This window comes from Nelumbo lutea, chromosome 5 (assembly GCF_056320005.1).
Source record: "Nelumbo lutea isolate HS-2025 chromosome 5, American lotus-T2T, whole genome shotgun sequence".
Taxonomy (NCBI): domain Eukaryota; kingdom Viridiplantae; phylum Streptophyta; class Magnoliopsida; order Proteales; family Nelumbonaceae; genus Nelumbo; species Nelumbo lutea.
This window is the reverse complement of record NC_142688.1, coordinates 75480288-75498701: the sequence shown is the minus strand read 5'-3', so window position 1 is coordinate 75498701 and position 18414 is coordinate 75480288. Positions and strand designations below refer to the sequence as shown.

Here is an 18414-nt window from a genome sequence, read left to right as displayed (position 1 = left end):
TTGATTTGAATCTAATATAAATCTGAAGGACATGATCCCATTCCAATTTAAACACTTCTCTTTTGTTTTATGGTGACCCACCATGGATCTGCTAGTGGCATTAACAATATCTAAATTTTGTTGGCTTTATTTAATATATTTTTTATTTGCCTATAAAAGGAATTCAAATTATAAAATAATGGGATATTATCTAAAGTTCACCTTGAATTTTTACATTTTTCTTAAATTTACCATGATTTTTTAAAACATTCACATAGCCCCCCGTCATTGAGTTTTATTATCTAAAACTCACCTTTTGTTAAGATATTTGTTAGATGACCCTTAGTGATCATTAATAAAAGTTGTCCATATAAGCATTTAGCTATTTTACATGATCAAACTATATGTGAGTGGTTAATCAATCTTATTAAATATTTTTATGACAAAATTATCCCCATATTTGGGTTTGGGCCTAGGGTGGATTCAAGTCGAGCCGAGCCAAATAGTACTAGGCTCGAGCTCAGCTCGAGACTATTCTACAAGGCTCGAGCTCGAGCTCAAGCTTGGTTTGAGCCAGAACCTTGAGCTCGAGCTCAATTTGGCTCGGCTCGTTTTATATTTTATAAAAATATTTATTATATATTTTATAAATATTTTATTATAAAAACATTTTATAAAAATAAAAATTATATATATATATATATTTTTTATTTTATATTTAAAAAACTAAGAATTATAATAATTAATAATTATAATATTTTCATTATATATATTTTCTATAATTTTGTTATATATATATTCGGGCCGACGCGTAAGCCTCCCTCATGAGTCGAGCTCTAGTAGGCTCGAGCTTGGCTCGTTTAATAATCGAGCCACTAAATTGTGCTCGATCTAGGCTGAAATCGAGCCGAGCCAAGCTTTTCACGAGCCGAGCTCTAATAGGCTCGAGCTCGATTCGTTTAATAATTGAGCCACTAAATTGGGCTCGAGCTCGGCTGAAAATCGAGTCGAGCCAAGCTTTTCACGAGCTGAGCTCGAACAACTCGTGAAAAGCTCAGCTCATTGCCACCCCTATCTGGGCCTATATAGGCCCACAAAGTTTAGAATTGGGCTTGGGCTTGGGCATAATACTTCAAGCCTATCCTAGGTCTGACGTATTTAATAATGTTGACCAATTATTTCAGGGGTAAATTTATCATACAAATATTTAATAAGATTGACTAACAATTTTAGGGATAATTTAGTCATATAAAATAATTAAATGCTTACATGGACCATTCTTTTAAATTTTTATTAATGATCACTCTTTTAAGTGAAATCTTAAGGGAATATGAGCTATGGACAATAAAACTCAATGAAGAGTGGTTATGTGAATGTTTTGAAAAATCATGGTGAATTTAGGAGAAATGTAAAAAAGTCATGAGTTATAATCATGGTTTTTAAAATCGAACCGGATCGGACGGTTAGACTGGAAAAATCAGGAATCAGTCAGATGATCGATTCCATTTTTCCCCAAAATTGGATTTTTTAAAAATTATTGATTTTGGTCAGCAAATCGCTGACTTGGGTGGTTAATCGTTCGAACGGTTTTGACCATTTTTTACTTTTTAATTTTTTTGTTAGAACCAAACGGTCGAACCGTTCGACCCGGGAACCGGACCCCTGACCTGTTCGTTCTTCGAGTCGGTTTTAAAAAACTTGGTTATAATATACATAAAATAATTAAATTTGGATCAAAATATATCCGATTCGCTCCGATACGTTTAAAGCCGTAATTGCATACTTGCTTGTAGTTTTAACGAACGTGCAACTCACGTAGGCTGGCTAGAAGTTTTATTGTTTTAACAACTTGTAAATCACGTAAATTTGCGGTACCGTACCGCTGGCATTTCGGCTGGGTTTGTACAGGGATTTTGATCTCTTTGTCGCCTTCTTCGGAAAGAAACAAGAAACGCTGCTTCTCCATTTCTAGGGTTCCGGTTTATTTGATTCGAAAGCTTTGTATTTACAGGATAACAATCTAGTCGCACCAAGACAAAAGGAAGCGAACAGCTCCGGTATCGGATGAGATCTATCTCAACCTTCTCGTTAAGGTTCGCGCCTTCATTTCTCGTTTTCTTATTTCTGAGGTTTATGGAATAATTCTTTTAATTTGTTAAGTTTGTCAATTCTTCTGAATTATATCGTTCTTTTTAATTTCTTTTTTAATCTGTTTGTTTGAAATGAAATTCTTGCATATTTTTTGTCCTTGTTTCTATGGATTATCGCTGGTAGAAACACTGATTGATAGAGAAATTGGAATTTTGTAAACCTAAATTAGGAAAGTCGATCCCTTTTGATTGTATTATTTTCTTTTACCAAGTATATAAGGCTTGGGATTTAATTTCTTTTGGTTGGAGAGTATTGTAATTTTTCACCATATGAGGCTTGCAATATCATTTTAGATAGAAATTTCGGATGAGTCTCGCATATCTGCTCGGCTATCTGACAATTGATGATACCAATATAAAAAGAAGATTCTTAGAGGAAGAAAGGTTCTTTTTCTTGTACTCTTTTTTCTTTTTTTTTTTTCTTTGTCGTAGGCAGACGAAGAAAGCTTCTGTAGTTCATGATTTGGTTAGCGATGAAAATAGATGATTCATTTATTTAAAAAGAATGAAAGAGAAATTGATGATGGTCAAAAAACAAATTCTGTTTTAAATCTTCATGAGCGAGCTTCAAAATTGTGTATCTGTTATAAACTGCAATCAAAGCTCTTGTGCCATCTATATTTCTGTCCTTCAGTTTTTGGAATTTTAAAAGTTATCATAGCAGAGTGCTTTGCTTTCTTGTTGGGCACTTGGGCTAAAATTTTCCCTGTTAACAACAGTGTTACCAAAATGTTCACTAGCCATTAACTAGTCAGTCGAGGGTCAGAGTAATTGCTTTACTAACTAGTTAGTTGATACTCATGATGCTGTCTCCTGGGATGAGGAAACATTGTATAAGTAATGACTAGTCGAACTAGTAAGTTTCACAGCTATATTAAAATTTTATTTGTTTCTGTTAGCCACAAGATATTGACTAGTTAATGCCTTAAATTTAGAACATATCTTCTCTTGGTTAACTAGTCAGAACCTAGGCACTGACCAGAGAGACTAAAATGACTAGCCATTGCCTCGCTGAATTGATAACTCTAGTTAATAGAGCATAAAGAGGGGGGTCATGGAGAGTTTTATGGACAATCAACAAACTTGGCATATGTAATACCTTTGACAACATAGTTATTTGGATAATTATTAAATAATATTTAAACAGAATGCAGAACTTTAATTCCATTTTTAGTTGTTATGTTCAATAAGTTTCCTTTTTGAACTTGAACACATGGCTGACGACATTAAGTTTTGGGCTTCTGGTAGAGTTGCTTATTTAACCAAACTTGTGCCACTCCCAAAACATATGCACACAGGAAAGACAATGGGATCCCTAAATTTAATTTTAAGGTATAGGGATGACATAGGGATGTTTCTAGGGTTCTAGGAACCCTAAGAGGGCATCAAGGCATTTAGGTTGCATACTAGAATCTGGATTCACAAAGTCAGGTTTTGGAGGTTGTTTTCATATTTTATGAGTAGATTCTATAGTCAATTCTGAAATCTAGTTAATCCATCTACAACCTGATTATAGGACCATAGATTTTGGAAAAATTGTCAAGATTTGAAAAATATGAACCATTTGGAGATTCAACTGTATAATCCAATTCAATTCTATACAACCCAAACTCCCTGTAAGTTAATTGAAGATGCAAATTCATGATGTTAGAATGAGTTTTACATCATAGATAATGGTCTTTAGTGATGGAGAAATACGTATGGAAAAAAGAATCACTTTTTCTTCCTTCAGCATAATCTTGAAAGAATTTGAAGAGGGAAGAAAGGGTGTGAGAAAGAATTGACAGTGCCTCAAGATTAATGAAGAATGAACCAAGGCAATTCAAAATTTGAGAGCAAACATTATTTCTTAAACACATAATTTATGATCCCTTGAGTGTAACAAATTTGTTTTTAGGAAGACCTGTGGGTAGGGGTCTGTCCTCTGATGCAGTTGTTTGCCCAAAACATTTGCTCTCTCACAGTCCCTTGTTTAGCCAAAGAACCTGCCATTCCATTTGCTGTTCTTCTGACCCACTTAAAGGCAACATTTGTCTCCATTGTTAGGATTACAATCTCCCTGAATTTATACCGGAATAACCAAGGAATCTGGGTACTGTTCTTGGTCCATGAAATGACCGTTTGGGAATCCCCTTCCACCCCCAGATTGTGGAAGCCCAATTGTTTTGCAATCGTTAGTACCTACAGTAGACTAACCAGTTCAGCTGTCGATGCATCACCATGCTCCAAGGGCCCTGAATACAAGGCCACCACTCTACCTTTTATATCTACCCCGGCCAATCTACTATTGCTAATAAGGTTTCCATCAAAGTTGAGCTTTATAAAATTGGGGGCTGGGGGCTTCCACTCCATTACTATCCTTGCCTTGTCTAGAGCCAATAGTGCCACCTCTTTCTAAGTTCTCAAAATATCATTCAGTGAAAAGGCTTTGGCAAAACAGGGAGCTCAAAGGGAAAATCTTTTTTGGGCTGTACTGTAAATTTTGGGATAAAATATGGGGTCAACACTCATGCTGTGAGTGATTGGCATTGTACTCCTTTACTAATTCAATGAAAGTTACTATTTCAAATAAAAAAAAAGGCTTTGAAGTCATCCAATGTTTTCACCCAATGTGCATTTTTTAGTTTAACTAAATCAAAGATTTCTGCCTGAGTTCTACTCTTATCATTGAAAACTCTCCCATTTCTTTCTTCCCAAATAGTCCAAACCATAGCTGTTCTCATTGCTTTCCAAAGTAACCTTCCTCTTTTTGTTGGCTGTCTCAAGAAATGAGGATAAAAAAGGCCTACCACATCTTGAGGAGGAGTCCATCTGCACCCCAAATAGAAAACAAAGCTGCTCCCTAATACAATGACAAAGGAATAGGAAATTGTTTCACCACCATTCTAGCAAAGAGAACACATGTGAGGGTATAGGCACTTACTTGGCCTTCATTTTTGCAACACATCACAGGTGTTGATCTTTCCAAGAAAGATCTCCCAACAAAGGGCCTAGATTTTAGGAGGGATAGGCTTCCTCCAAATTTCTTTCACCAGGAAATTCACCCCGAAAGCAACCTATCAAAAAAAAAAAAAAAAAAAAAACAAAGAAAACCAAAGTAGTAAGTTGTGTTAAGAAATTGAAAAAAGAGGCACAAGTTAAATATCCATCCAGGGAAATTGGCCACACCCCATTGTCCTCCAAATTTTGGTCCAAATAGACTGATTCGAGTCTAGCCAACAAAAGCATAAGAGAATCATATTCTGAATCCCTAAGCCCTCTTCTAAAACCAAAGTCTCAACTTAAACCCATTTTGAGATAGGTTCAAGTTTGTAAATGGAGAGTGCATAAAGCAAAGGAAACTGGATTCTGAAAGGATTGTCCCCCAACTAAATATCCTCCCAAAACAAGATTTTTAGTCTTTTTCCCACATCATACCGAATGAGATTGAGGAAGATGTGATATACCTCATAGATTGCTTTCCAAGGAGAGGTTAAATTTGCATTAGAGGCTACCTTTGCATCCCAGCCATGGTCCGATTGCTCATGTATGCTTTTAATAACCCTGTGCCAGAGCCTTTTACTTTCAAGTGGGAATCTCCATAGCCACTTGCCTAAGAGAGCTAGATTCTTCTGAACCAAATTACCTAACCCAAGTCCCCCTTCTCCTTTGGCCTACTAACCTATTCCCAATTAACCAAGTGATCCTTATTTTCAACCCCTGGTTCCCAATCTAATCATTTAGCTGGAGCATTAAATGTATGGTATAGTGAGTGACATTAAATGTTGTCCTTTTTTACTTTTTTGAATTTAGACTCTAGCCTTTAGCCTCTGTCGGTGGATTCTAAAGTTCAAAAGTTAAAAATTCTACTTTGTGAAATGCACCACTGTTTCTGTTACACAGTGGAGATCAATCTTATGAGTACATCTAGGCACTAGGCAGGGAAAGAAACGAGTGAAATTAAAGAGCTGTGGATTTGGAACAGTGTATGTACATGTATGCAGATAGGGATTATGAGTTACAACTGCTGCTGACCATTTATTCATTTAATTAAAATCAATAGGACGTAGGTAATTTGTATTGACCAATCAACAAACTGGGAAACGGACCAAATTGAGGAGTCTGTTTCTGTTACACAGTGGAGATCAATCTTATGAGTACATCTAGGCACTAGGCAGGGAAAGAAACGAGTGAAATTAAAGAGCTGTGGATTTGGAACAGTGTATGTACATGTATGCAGATAGGGATTATGAGTTACAACTGCTGCTGACCATTTATTCATTTAATTAAAATCAATAGGACATAGGTAATTCGTATTGACCAATCAACAAACTGAGAAACGGACCAAATTGAGGAGTCTATGCTTAGGTCAGTTTTCAGGTTATCTCAGTTGGTTTCGGGTGATGAGAAAGTGAACCTGAGGTTGTCGGTACGGTTGGGTAAATTATATACAACCGAACCGAACCGATCCGTGTACGACACTATTTTCTTCAGTTTCCCTTACACTTTTTTGCTTCAAATTCTTTTCTGGTGCTTTCTCTTTCTTCATCTGATTTCGTATGTGTGTTGATAAAGACAATGTTTAATTAGAGAAATTAGAATTTTACTAATATGCTGATTCAGCTCATCTTATTTTCTTGTATTAGAATTTCTTATCTGGACTCCAGAATTTGATTTCTTTTTGTTCTTAAAAATTGTGCCTTTTTAAATATTTTGGACTTGTGAAATGGTAAGATAGCTAATATTTTATAGATCACCAAGTTCTGCTCTGCCACCCGGCCAATTTTAGTTGATACTTTTAAAAAACGAAACAGAGAAATTTTGATCAAAATATGTACTTGTCAATAACAAAAGTTCATTTACATTGGTTTAGTTAAATTATTATTGTCTAATTGAGATAATCACAGACAAGTAATCATTGTTTTTTATATCTGACAGCTTCTGACTGGGGCACTTGTTGTGAACTGTAGTGGAAGTGCTTGTATTTTTTGATTCCAATTGCACATTAGTAAGGCATGGAATCATCTGGGGCAAAGGTTCTATATTCTTCGCTTTCTGCACTTGACAAAAAGAATACTAGGTACCAGTATGATGAAGACTATGGTGATGATGCCTGGACTGTGCATGAAGGCAGGAGTACCTGCATTATGGGCTCAAGGGTCTCAAAACAAGATAACCCGTATCAATTATCTGCTGATTCAGATGATTTTCTTGATGGAGGGTATGATTCAAGTGAGGAAGCATTGAATTCTCTGCCACCTAGGATGCCTCCAGAGGTGAATTTGAAAAATGTGTTGAGTGGTATGGTTGCTATTCTGCTGGGCCGCAATAAAAGTTCAAGTGCTATTGATGATCCAAAGAACTCCAGTTCTAATGTGTCCTTTCTGGGATCTGGAAAGAATGGAGATAGTTTTTTGCATTCATCAGTCTATATACCAAGTGCACCACCACTTTTTGAGCCAAATGGGTTCAACTACAGTGCTTATAGGGAAGTCTTGGAGGCTGAACCTCCAGAATGGCTTCCGGATAGTTCTACTACAGTGTGCATGCAGTGCACTGCACCCTTTACAGCACTTACTCGTGGCAGGCATCATTGTCGGTTCTGTGGAGGTATTTTCTGCAGAGCATGCACAAAGGGAAGGTGTTTGTTGCCTGTTAAGTTTAGGGAGAGGAATCCTCAGAGAGTGTGTGACACCTGTTATGATAGACTGGATCCACTCCAAGGGGTATTGATACATTCTGTCAGCAATGCTGTGCAAGTTGCAAAGCACGATGTTATGGACTGGACCTGTACAAGAGGGTGGTTAAATTTTCCAGTGGGGTTATCCATGGAACATGAAATATACAAATCGTCTAATACCTTGAGGACTTACTGCCAGGTGCATTTCTTCACATAAAAGTTCTCTTTGCTTAATTTGTTGTATTCAACTCTATCCCATTGACTTAAATAAAATTTAGGAAGCTTATGGAAACTCACTTAGGCCATTGATTCTACCATGTAGTTATCTTATCATCATGATTGTTTAATTTTTTTCCTTTTATTTTTATCTCTTGAGTAATGTTGTTAGTAATTCAATTACAAAGTGGCCATGTTGGGACTAGGCATCAATGATGATGATGAACGATGACCTTGAAGTCTTTCAAACTGAGCCAACATGATGTATTTTCATTTGTTTCTTCTAGTACTCCCCCTTATTGTTTTTAGTTTTACATGATTGACACTTTCTACAATGTCATTGTTGAAATTGGCAGGTTTCTAGGTTGAACCCTGAGAGGTCTATACCCTTGGCAGTTCTGAAAGGAGCCAAAGGCTTAGCAATTATTACAGTTGCTAAAGCTGGTGTACTTGTCACATACAAACTGGGTACTGGTTTGGTTGTTGCTCGGAGGTCAGATGGATCATGGTCTGCACCATCAGCCATCTTGTCTCTTGGTTTAGGATGGGGAGCTCAGGTAAAGATACATACTTTCAGTTCACTAGACCTGATGCTTATTTATTTTTTGATTTAAACTGAACTGCCTTATCTCTGTTCATAATTGAAGAAAAGGATAATGACTAAGATAGGACCATAGTTTTCAAGGCGCCAAGGCGAAGCAAGGGGATAATGGAGCGCCCTGTCACCTTGTTGCCTAAGCGCTCTATAAAAATCTTATGTGGTGTCTTACATATAAATTTGTAGGCATTTGGGTGACGTGACCCTTCAAGAACGCCTTGACAACCATGGATATGACACTATGAAAGATGTTCGGTAAATCTGAAGTCTGGAAAGCAAAAAAAAAAAAAAAAAACTCTGAAAATGCTCAGAAAGCAATCCATGGGAAATTTGTTTTTCTGCTTTTGCAAACATCTGAATGTAGTGGAGTTGTTCGGTAATCTGAATGCTATGATGTCTGACAAATATTTATTTTACAAATTTACCCTTCAAACTTTTATTTAAATAACAATAAATGAAAGTGATTAAAATATTATGATATTAAGAAAATATTATAAAATTTTAAGAAATGATAAAATAAAGAAATTAATAAATAATATTAAAAATTACTAAAATTTAAAAATAAATAGAAATATATTATAAAAACAAAATAAATTTAGACACAATAAAAAGATTAATAAATAATATTATAAAAAATTAACAATAATGTTAAAAAGATAAAAAAGTTAAGGGGGAATGCTAATTACAACTTGCAAGAAAAGGTAATAGTACTCATTAACAAGTCCATCTCCCTCATATTAAATTATCACCAAAACGATTTTTTTTTGATAAATTCACCAAAAGGAAATTTCTGTTCTTATTTCCACAAAGTTCTTTTAACAGAAGCCTTCACTATTCTATATCATGGATCAAATAAATGCAAAGAACAACAGAAAGATCAAGTATACATCTTTCTTAAGGTCATATTTCTTGCATTGATAGAAGAGATCTGTTTTGGAATTTCCAAAAAAAATCTTTGGACAGCCGTCCCTATCTCTCCACACCTTTACAGATTATGCATAGACCTTGAAATGGTCCGTATTTATATTCATGACAAAGTTGGACAAGTGTGCTAAGGGTGTAGGACACGTGTGCAGAGGTGCACATATGAATAAAAATTTACAGTCGCCCAATGGGATTCTGGGCTGTTCTATGCAAATAATAAAGTCAGGATTTTTTTTTGTTAGAGAATAATCAAATCAGGATGATGCTTGGACATGTGTTCCTTGAAAAGTCAGGTCTTCAATATCCTATTTTTTCAGATGATCAGCTTAGATTCTTTCTTTTCCCTCCCTGTTGAACAAGCTTCAACAAAAATCGATTGATCGATCACTACGGAAACCAGATTATTGAAAGCCCCAAAGTTTTCAAAGTATAGCTTCAACACCAATCGATTGATCGATCACTAACAGAGGGACGGAAATGGAAACCAGATTCTTTCTTTTTCACTCCCTCAACCCCTTCAGCTCCCTTGTCCAATTACAAGTTTACAACCATGAATCTGAACATTGAAACAGAGCACCATTGACTCTAAAGATCGAATACAAATCATGCAATGAAAGACCACATAACAGCAGCAAGAGGGGAGAGAGAGAGAGAGAGAGAGAGAGAGAGAGAGAGAGAGAGAGAGGATTGGAGCCTGTTTGAACAGGAAAACAATGACCAGTTTTGGGTTTTTTTTTTTTAATTTATAGAAGGGCATCGTCGGAAATGAGATTTTGTCCGCTACCCCCAAACACGCTTGGAGATTGTTTTCGGTGCTACCGAATGCCACCTTAGTACTTAAACAACAGCTGAGATTTTGAGCAGAACTAAAATATGGTTATTAAAGATAAATGACTAGGCCAGGCCTCACAGACAGCCTGTAAAATGACTAAAATATCCCAGCTGCTTAACAATAAAAAAGTGCACCAGTTTTCAGGAAATTCCATATCTGTTTTCTGGTCTCCTGCATTATCTTGTAATAATCATAATGCTGGCAGTAGAAACATTCCCTTCAGAGTAAAAATGAGATAACTAGAAATGGAACATTGGGCATTGGCCTTGCGTACACTTTGAAAATGATTGATCCTTTCCCTCAAAAATAAATGAGAAAGTTGTTTGTATTTTGGTTATGTTTAAGGTATTTCTTGGCTGATGCTGTGATATAGGTTGGGGGTGAGCTTACGGACTTTATAATAGTGCTCCACGATTCTAAAGCTGTGAAGACTTTTTGTAGTCGCATGCATTTTTCCCTTGGAGCTGGTTGCAGTGCTGCAGCAGGACCTGTAGGCAGAGTTTTGGAAGCAGATCTTCGAGCTGGAGATAGGGGGTCAGGCATGTGCTATACATACAGTTGCAGCAAGGGTAATATATCCTAAACTAATTAAAATTATTGGTTTCATTCATTTTCATTGTTAACCCAAGAATATTTGGTACTGCTTCATGTATTACCCTCCACAACTTCCAATGTATTACTGTGGATAATGCCATTTGTTACTTGGAAACCTTGCCTTGTGCATTCTGGATGTCCTACCCACAAACTCTTCCAACATCCCTACCCACAAGACACTACCGCTGTGTATTGGAAACACTTACCCATGTATCAAGGGAGATATTCCCAATGCACGCCTGTAGTTTCCTGTGGGTAGGAATGTGGAAAGTGTTTGTGGGTAGGAGATCCTTGTTCTGCCTTATGTCCCACTTCACTTTGCCCATTTGTTTTACGCTGGAACTGGTAGAGACCTTTGTGAAACTGTATATCAGACTTCATTTTCTATATCATTGTATGATCTCCTATACACACATGGATGTACATGCTCTATAATTTCCCAATTTTTTTTTTTTATATTAATACAATATTTTACCTTCACAAAAAACAAAAAAGAAAGATTATAGATTAGAATAATGTCAAAAAAAATTTAGGAGGTTCCTTTCATTGTTCATGGTTAGATAAATGTGTATTTGTAGATTTGCTATTTGCATTGAGAACAATAAGAAAGCTCAATGTGCAGTAACCGATGTGCTGGAACAAGTTTTTCCCCATGCTTGCACATTCAAGTACAAATCCCGGTCTCGTTTTATTGTGCATTTGACCCTGAGTTCTCTTACTGAATGTGTTGCAAATGAAACAGGAGCATTTGTGGGGATTTCACTGGAGGGAAACATAGTTGCGACGAGGATGGATACTAACCTGCAATTCTATGGTGATCCCTATCTAACAACGACGGATATTCTTTTGGGGACAGTGGAAAGACCGAAGGCAGCTGAGCCACTGTACGTTGCCCTTGATGATCTCTATTCAAAGCTGTACGACGTCAGCTAGCTTTCTCTGTGTTATTTCAATGTACATAGCCTATTTGTCTGCAAAGCTACGTAGTTCTCTGTTAAAAAGTCACTCGTGGACCCATATTGATACTTGTGGACCAGTGATGGTCTGTACCAGAAAACCGTTTCACTTTCTTCTTCCAGGTTCTGTGATGCAAATGATTGATGTCTAAGTTGTACAGATAATTCCCAAAGTAATATAACGGTATATAATTTATAGCTTGTTCATATCTAAGTTTTCTTGTTTGTTTAACAAATAGTTGTCCTGATCTTCATTTCTCAAGAGGGCGCGGTTCTCTTTTCTAATACTTCTATTAAGCTCTATTAGATCATCCATGATCCAACCGAGATAATATTCCATTATGTTTGATTCTTTCTCTATTGTTTTTTACATTATTAATCAACACCGCAGAAGAGTGTTTAATCGGCGATGCCTTTTCATGGTCCAACAAATTTTGGGATAAAGCAAAAATTGGTCTTGAAGACTGCTGCTGCAGTTCTGCCGATAGAAAATACCCCCCTCGTTTGATACAAAAATTTCTCCTTCATTTGGAGTGGAAGATTATATTCCTTACTTCACCTCATTTGTTAGCGTGTCCCCAAGTTGTAAGGGACTAGAAGGCGCATCCGATAGACAAAAAGGGATATGGATAGAAATAGTAAGAAATGATTTAAATGCCAATAATTTTACAATGGGTATGCTATTAAACAGAAGGGACTCACAAAACAGGATTCATGTAACTGACCTCATATAGCTCGGATTTGGATGATGATGATTAATGTAAGAGAGCTCATGCCCTAGCGAGGAAGATACATAGGCTGTGTTTGGTTGCAATGTAAATAAATTTGCACTGATGCGAAGCTGTGACAGTGTAAATGGTTTGAGTGTAAATTCTGATTTTATTTCAAACTTTAACTTATTTTGTTTGATTACATTACAAATGAAGTAAATTAAAACATAAAGCAGAATAAAGTAAAACTCAAAACAAGAGAATTTGCATTTATTTGTTTGTACTCTCATACATTTGTATCAGTGGAAATAAAATTGCATTGCAACCAAACACAACCGTACAGAATTAGTATGCATTGAATGTTATTCAAAAATCGCCATACTCAACCGGAAAACTATGCCACCATGAGGCATTGTCAACATTCTTCATGGTTCCACGCAATTGCGATAGAAGAGGAAATGAAAATCAGATACAACCATGTATACAGGAAAAGCAAGCAAAGGCCACAGTCTTATTTAAAATTACAACTTCTATTGCCTTATGTTTATGTATTTTAATCTTAGATAATAGGTTTTTTGGAACATTTGTTTTAAAATTTAAGTTTATGTTTTTTATTAATATTATGTTTAATATTTTTAAAAGGTTTTGACTTTTTTTTTTAGCTTTTTTCTTTTTGTAATTTTGCGCCTTGCTTAAAAAGGTGCGTGCCTCGCCTTACGCCTTGCACTTCACGCGCAAATTGGTCTTTACATTTTTTTTGCACCTTGCGCTTTTAAAACGCTGAATAGGAGATGCAATAGCGATACTCTATTTTCAGGCATAATCCATAATGCATGAGCTGCACTGTGAAAAAAAAACCTTAAACAAGTGATAAATTGACCCTTTATCACTTTAGACCACTTTTCCTGAGAAATCACTTTAGACCCTTAAAAACGAAAACGGCCATATTTGCCCTCAAACTATGATGGAAAGGGCACTTTTAAGGCAAAAACAGATGATATTAGATATTTTTTTTTTACGGATCTGTTAAATAATGAATAAAATAATAAAGTATGTTTATATAAAGCTGCCAGATGCCCCGATCCAAGGGAGCCATGCCCCCTTCCTAATTCCGCCCCTGGATGCTGTTCAAATTTGAACAGACCTATTTAAACCCTGAAGCATGAAAAGACCATTTTAAACCCTTGAAGACTTGCAGAATCGGGCCTTGCTTGGAATTGAAAAGATACTAGAGAAAAATGGAAAATCATTAAATGACCTTTGCATGAAGAACAAAGGTGGTATTTTTTTTTCTTTTATGGTGCATGAAAGTGGGGGAATAGAAAAAACTTTTCTTTGGAAAACAATTATATCAGAGCAGATCGAAAAATAGTCCTCCCACAGGGATTGCCTCCTTGTTACAAGCAATAACTTTAATTATATGGAACGAAACACCAATGGCACATCGATATGCTTTCAAGGCTTTGGATCGTACCTTGAGAGACAAAATGAAGAAAAATCACCAACTATTCGGCAGAAAAACAGTTGTACCACTTTCGACAATAACTACCAGTCATTACAAAGGGACAATATGCCGACACTGTTACAGAGATCTCCCTTATGGTCTTCCTGTAAATTATTAGAACTTCTTGTAAACATGAGGTTGCATCAAAGGAATGCTCTCCATTCTATTGAATCTGCAGATTTTACAAAAAGGGTGCTTAACGTCAGGAATGGGAATAGGCACATACAAGATGAAGGGAATGGCGTCAAACCACTTGTTCATTCCATATATCCTGATTTGCAGATACAATTTAGATCTAAAATTCATCTCTGTGAACAAGTGATACCGGCCCCAACAAATGGTGAAGTTGGTCAGATTAATGCAATGCTAGGAAGTATCCACTCTTACCGAAGTACTGACACCATGAATGTAGATTCATCCCAAGAATATGATCTTTATCCTCAAGAGTTTCTTAACTCTTTAAAGTATAATGGACTACCAGAGCATGGACTCCAATTAGAAATTGGCACACCTATTATGTTGCTGCACAATTTGGATCAGTCAAATGGAGTATGAAATATGTTTGATAATTTTACACCTTGGCACAAGGATCATTGAAGCAAAAATCATTACATAAAACCACATACGAGAAACAATTTGTATACCAAGAATCATCACGTCTCCAACCAAAACAGGATTACCCTTTAATCTTAGAAGGCAATTCTCATTGAAACTTGCTTTTGATATGGCAATCAACAAAAGTAAAGGATAAACACTATGTTTGCGTATTTTTTATAACTCTAGGATTTACACATGGTCAATTGTATGTGGCCATTTCAAGAGTCCCATGTAAAAGAAGGCAATTTTTTATGACTACTTATTGGGAGAATGATAGTTCAGCCCAGGGTCAGAATTTTAATGCCCAAACTACAGTTGGGGTGGTTCGGTTAGCCGGTGTGTAAAGTGGGGGTTTTTGACATTTTGAATGTTTAGAGCTCTGCAGTGAAAATCAGAAATCTGTATTGCACTTTTCCATACTTCTCCGCTATTTATTTTTCCTCTCGTTTTCCATACAACACTTGCCTCGCATGCTAGTTTTTCAATTAAACAAATTAAGCCAAAGGCAAAAAAATTATTTGACTTCCAATCATACTTACCAATAACAGGACAACAAAAATAAATTTTCTTGGGTTGATTGATTTTTTTCATACAAAAAAGTTATGTATTGTATATTATTTTCTAATTTGAACAACTCCACTCAATTAACACAATAAAAATTGGCACACCTATTACTTATGATCGGGTGGACTGGCAGTTTCTCAAGCTTATGATGCAGAAATTAGGTTTTTCTGACAAATGGATTATGTTGATCATGCTTTGTGTCGCTATAGTTTTCTATTCTGCAGCTTTCAATGGCATGGAGGTTGGGCCTATTATTCCCGGTAGAGTTCTTCGCCAAGGTGACATGCTTTCCCCTTATTTATTTATTTTATGTGTTGAAGGCTTATTTGCTTTGATGTATAAAGCTAAAAGAGAAGGTCTGATTTCTGGCTATCATATTTGTCGAGGTGCACTTAGTGTTTCTCACCTTTTATTTGCAGATGATAGTTTTTTCTTCTTCAATGCAGAGGAAAGGGAATGTAATGCCATGAAGAATATCCTAAAAGTCTATGAAGAAGCATCGGGGCAAGCAATCAATTTTCAAAAGTTGGGTGTGTTTTTCAACTCAAATGTGTGTCAGGATGTGAAGGCTAGAGCGACTAGCGTGTTGGGGGTTGTTAATCCTATTAACACAGGCAGGTACTTAGGCTTGCCTTCTCTGATAGGTAGGAAGAAGGAAGGCTTCAGATTTATCAGGGATCGTCTATGGCAGAGATTGCAGGGTTGGAAGAATAAGCTTTTGTTTCGTGCGGGTAAGGAGATTTTAATTAAATCTGTGGCTCAAGTTGCCCCCTCTTACTGCATAAGTACTTTTATAATTCCTGTATCTCTTAGCAAAGAGTTGGAGAGAATGATGGACTCATTTTGATGGGGTAATTCCAGCTCTAATGGCGGGGGCATTAAATGGCTTAGATGGGAGAAGCTTTATAACAGGCTCAGTCTCTAATGTTTCCTTTCATATTTAATGCTACCAGGAATGTTATAAAAGAACCGTTGGTTGACTAGGTCAAAGCTCCTATGGATTGAGACAAGTGTCTCACTGATCAAGGATCTTGTCACTTGATCATCTAGTCTACACTAGAGCAAATCGTCCACCATTGACCCAATATAAGCTGGAATGGATCTAGTTAGTATTCCAATAATAATGTCTTTATGCAAAAAATACTTGTGCAGAAAACAACCAAAAAAAAGATTTTTTTTATAGGAAAATATATAAATAATAATACAAGGAAAAACTTGGTCGTGTGTGCGAGAGTGCAGCATAGAGATAGTTTGTTCTCCATCAACTACTTGTCACATAGCCATTGGATTCTCCAACATGTTGAGGATTAACAAGTGAGGGCCTATGGCCACTCTTCCAACATCTCCCACTTGGACAGTTCGGCCCGAGATGAACCCTTGCCGACTAATCCCATTGATTTCATGTGCCTCACATAATCTGAAACCACAACGGGTTTTGCCAATGGGTCAACAACTATATTATTTGTGGGCATGTAGTCTATCAGGATCTCATTCCATTGGTATATATCATACAAATACTGGTATTGGAGGTCAATATGTTTTCCTTTAGGACCAACCTTACCATTCTTTATTATCTTGATGGTAGCTTGATTGTCATTGAACAACATTATAGGTCCAGTAGGTGTACCAAGAATCTTGAGTTCTTCTAAAAACCTTCTAATCCAAACTCCTTCCGAGGCTGTAGAGCTACATGCAATGAATTAAACCTCCATAGTGGACTTCGCCACACAATTCTACTTTTTGCTTGTTCATGAGATAGCAGCCCCTCAACAGAGAAATATGTACCCGATTGTTGATTTCCTATCATCCGGGTCTCTTACAAAATCAGCATCACAATAGCCTAATAATTCTAAGCCATTTGCATGATAAGTCAATTTAAAATGTTTGGTTAGCTGTAAATATTTGAATATTCTCTTAATAGCTTTCTAATGGGGTTTTTCTAGGTTACTTTGGTATCTATTGACAAGACCAACAACATAACACAAATCAGGTCTTGTGCAAAGTGTTGCATACATTAAGCTTCCTATTGCTTCACCATAAGGTTTGGCTCTCATTCTTTGCATTTCTTCTTCATTTGAAGTAGCCATTTCTTTGATTAATTTTGTCCCTTTACAAATTGGAGTCTCAACTTCATTACAATCCTTCATGTTAAATTTTCTTAAAATCTTTTCTAGGTAATGCTCTTATGAAAGAGTAAAAAACTTTGCTTTCCTTTCTCTTTCTATCTTGATTCGTAGCACATAACTAGCATTACTCAAGTCTTTCATTTCAAAGTTGGTTTTTAACCAATTTTTTGTTTCATTGACCATGGAAACATCATTGCTAGCAATTAGAATGTCATCCACATACAAAGGAAGAATAATAAAACTACTCCCACTATTCAAAGTGTAAACACAATGGTTAAAAGGATTAGGAATAAATCCAAATTTTGATAGTGCTTCATGAAATGTGTGGTACCACATTCTAGAAGACTGATTTAACCCATGTAGTGATTTTTTTAATCTATAAACCTTATCTTCTTGTCCTTTGATCTCATAACCTTTTGGTTGATACATATATATTTCTTCATTTAATTTTCTATTGAAAAAAGCAATTTTCACATCTAACTGACACAATTCTAAATCTAGGGATGCAACCAAAGACATTATGAATCTTATTGAAGTAAACCTTGCAACTGGAGAATAAGTTTCTTCATAATCAATCCCTTCTAATTGAGTATATCATTTTATAATAAGTCTTGCTTTATATTTTTCTATGGATCCATTAGCATTCAACTTCCTTTTTAGTACCCATTTGCATCCTATAGGTTTTCTATTTTGGGGCAAATTAACTAGTTACCAAACTTGATTTTTATTTATTGAGTCTAGTTCCTCTTTTATGGCTTCACACAATTTCTCTTTATCATGTGCTTTCATAGCATCTTCAAAATAAAGGGGATTATCAATACATTCTTCATTGAAATAAGTGTAATAATCCTTTAACCTTGACGAGGGATATCTTTCTCTTTGAATTCTGGTTAAAGTGTCATTATTAGACAAATTTTGTCTTTCAAATGTGTCTTTATCATCATTTTTTTTTCTTTTATAATTTCAAACAAATTTGGTAGATCTTTGCTATCTTGAATTTGGTCT

General features: G+C 35.9%; 1 protein-coding gene across 2 annotated transcripts; it reads left to right on the top strand.

Annotated features, from left to right (window-relative positions):
* The first annotated feature begins 1762 nt into the window (after positions 1–1762).
* LOC148852960 (RING/FYVE/PHD-type zinc finger family protein) lies at positions 1763–12115 on the top strand. Of its 2 annotated transcripts, none has more exons than XM_088945516.1 (5): positions 1763–2072; positions 7079–7987; positions 8361–8561; positions 10732–10927; positions 11695–12115. In XM_088945516.1, exons 2-5 carry the CDS (start codon positions 7124–7126, stop codon positions 11883–11885), a joined length of 1452 nt encoding a protein of 483 aa, XP_088801642.1. In that variant the 5' UTR covers positions 1763–2072; positions 7079–7123; the 3' UTR covers positions 11886–12115. The 2 variants fall into 2 exon arrangements, with proteins under 2 accessions (XP_088801642.1, XP_088801641.1); XM_088945515.1 differs by having other exon boundaries at positions 1777–2072; positions 7047–7987.
* Positions 12116–18414: the final 6299 nt, after the last annotated feature.

Excerpts from the sequence above, each read along its gene's own strand:
- LOC148852960 (XM_088945516.1), top strand. The coding sequence starts at position 7,124 with ATGGAATCATCTGGGGCAAAGGTTCTATATTCTTCGCTTTCTGCACTT. Across the intron at positions 8,562-10,731 it reads GTTTAGGATGGGGAGCTCAG|GTTGGGGGTGAGCTTACGGA; the intron begins GTAAAGATACAT and ends GCTGTGATATAG. Across the intron at positions 10,928-11,694 it reads TACATACAGTTGCAGCAAGG|GAGCATTTGTGGGGATTTCA; the intron begins GTAATATATCCT and ends CAAATGAAACAG.